Source organism: Perkinsus marinus (genome assembly GCF_000006405.1).
Source record: "Perkinsus marinus ATCC 50983 genomic scaffold scf_1104296952902, whole genome shotgun sequence".
Taxonomy (NCBI): Eukaryota; Perkinsozoa; order Perkinsida; family Perkinsidae; genus Perkinsus; species Perkinsus marinus.
In genome coordinates this window covers 1-1043 of record NW_003208713.1, presented here as the reverse complement: position 1 = coordinate 1043, position 1043 = coordinate 1, and the positions used below count along the sequence as shown (strand labels likewise).

General features: G+C 47.7%; 1 protein-coding gene across 1 annotated transcript; it reads right to left on the bottom strand.

Moving 5' to 3' along the window:
- Positions 1-157: 157 nt before the first annotated feature.
- Positions 158-552, bottom strand: Pmar_PMAR010755 (hypothetical protein; the record flags this gene model as incomplete). The annotated part of the gene is made up of 1 exon (XM_002776895.1): positions 158-552. A coding segment is annotated over one exon (395 nt), but the record flags the coding sequence as incomplete, so codon positions are not given.
- Between the last annotated feature and the right edge of the window lie 491 nt (positions 553-1043).

The following is a 1043-nucleotide window of genomic DNA, read 5'->3' as shown; positions in this document are numbered from 1 at the left end:
ATACACATCAACATGAACGGTGGCTCATCATGAGCTACCTGCACCTCACGATGAAGTAGATCGTTAAGACATCGAGTGCTGACTGTTGATCTCGATAACCTTATTGTATCTACAACAAGCTAAGATAGGAGGTATTAAGTTGTAGTAGTAGGTTTACCCATGCCTATGTTTCAGCATATACATAGCTATGTATGTGGCAGGATCCTCAGGTCTATCTCTCGCTGCCTCATTGATAGCTGGTGCCAATACAGGCAGTACTCTCTTCCTCAGATAGCTACGTGGAGTGAGTTGCATTATCGATTCCTGCCGGTGTACAGGGGCCTTCATGTCCACTTCTTTATCAATACGGAGCTGAGGTAGACTGGTCACTGAGATGCAACAGTGGCGAGTCCCCAAGGCAACCTGTGTAGTATGCCTAGCAATGGCCTCCTGGACTAGGTCTTTGAAATAGTCGGATTGGGTTGTGGCACGATAGGTGTCTACGGTAAGGCATATCCTCTCCTGCCCTCCGACTACTGGGGTATCTTTAACATCATCAATGACGATAACCATCATGAGTGCTCCTACTGGAGAGTACATCCATCACTGTAACCGATTCAGGGTCTGTCGTTATGTAGATGTGCTGTATATTGGTGTCAGCTGGATTGATGAGTACCTCTCGTCGTGACGGACGGGTATCACCTTGAAGGGCATCAACATGATGATTTGCTAAACATGACATGAGTACTACTGTCATCTGTTACGCTCATCATCGGTCTCTCGATTATGCTGATTACACGGCCCTCTGGTAGCATCTCGTGTACTAGACCAGCATATACCTCGGAATATCCCCTATACTCAGTGGGTACGATGCTTTGTGGTGCTGAATCGACCTCCGCAGTAGTTGACGACTCCTCAACCACCAACTGAGTAGGCCTAACGTCATTGTAGTAGTGGCCCTAGAATACCTCAGTAGGTTGATGCTTATTGCGCCGAGGGAAGGCGAGTAGTGGTCCGTTGTGCTCGTTGCCAGTAGGTATGGTTGTAATTAGGCCCATATGCGT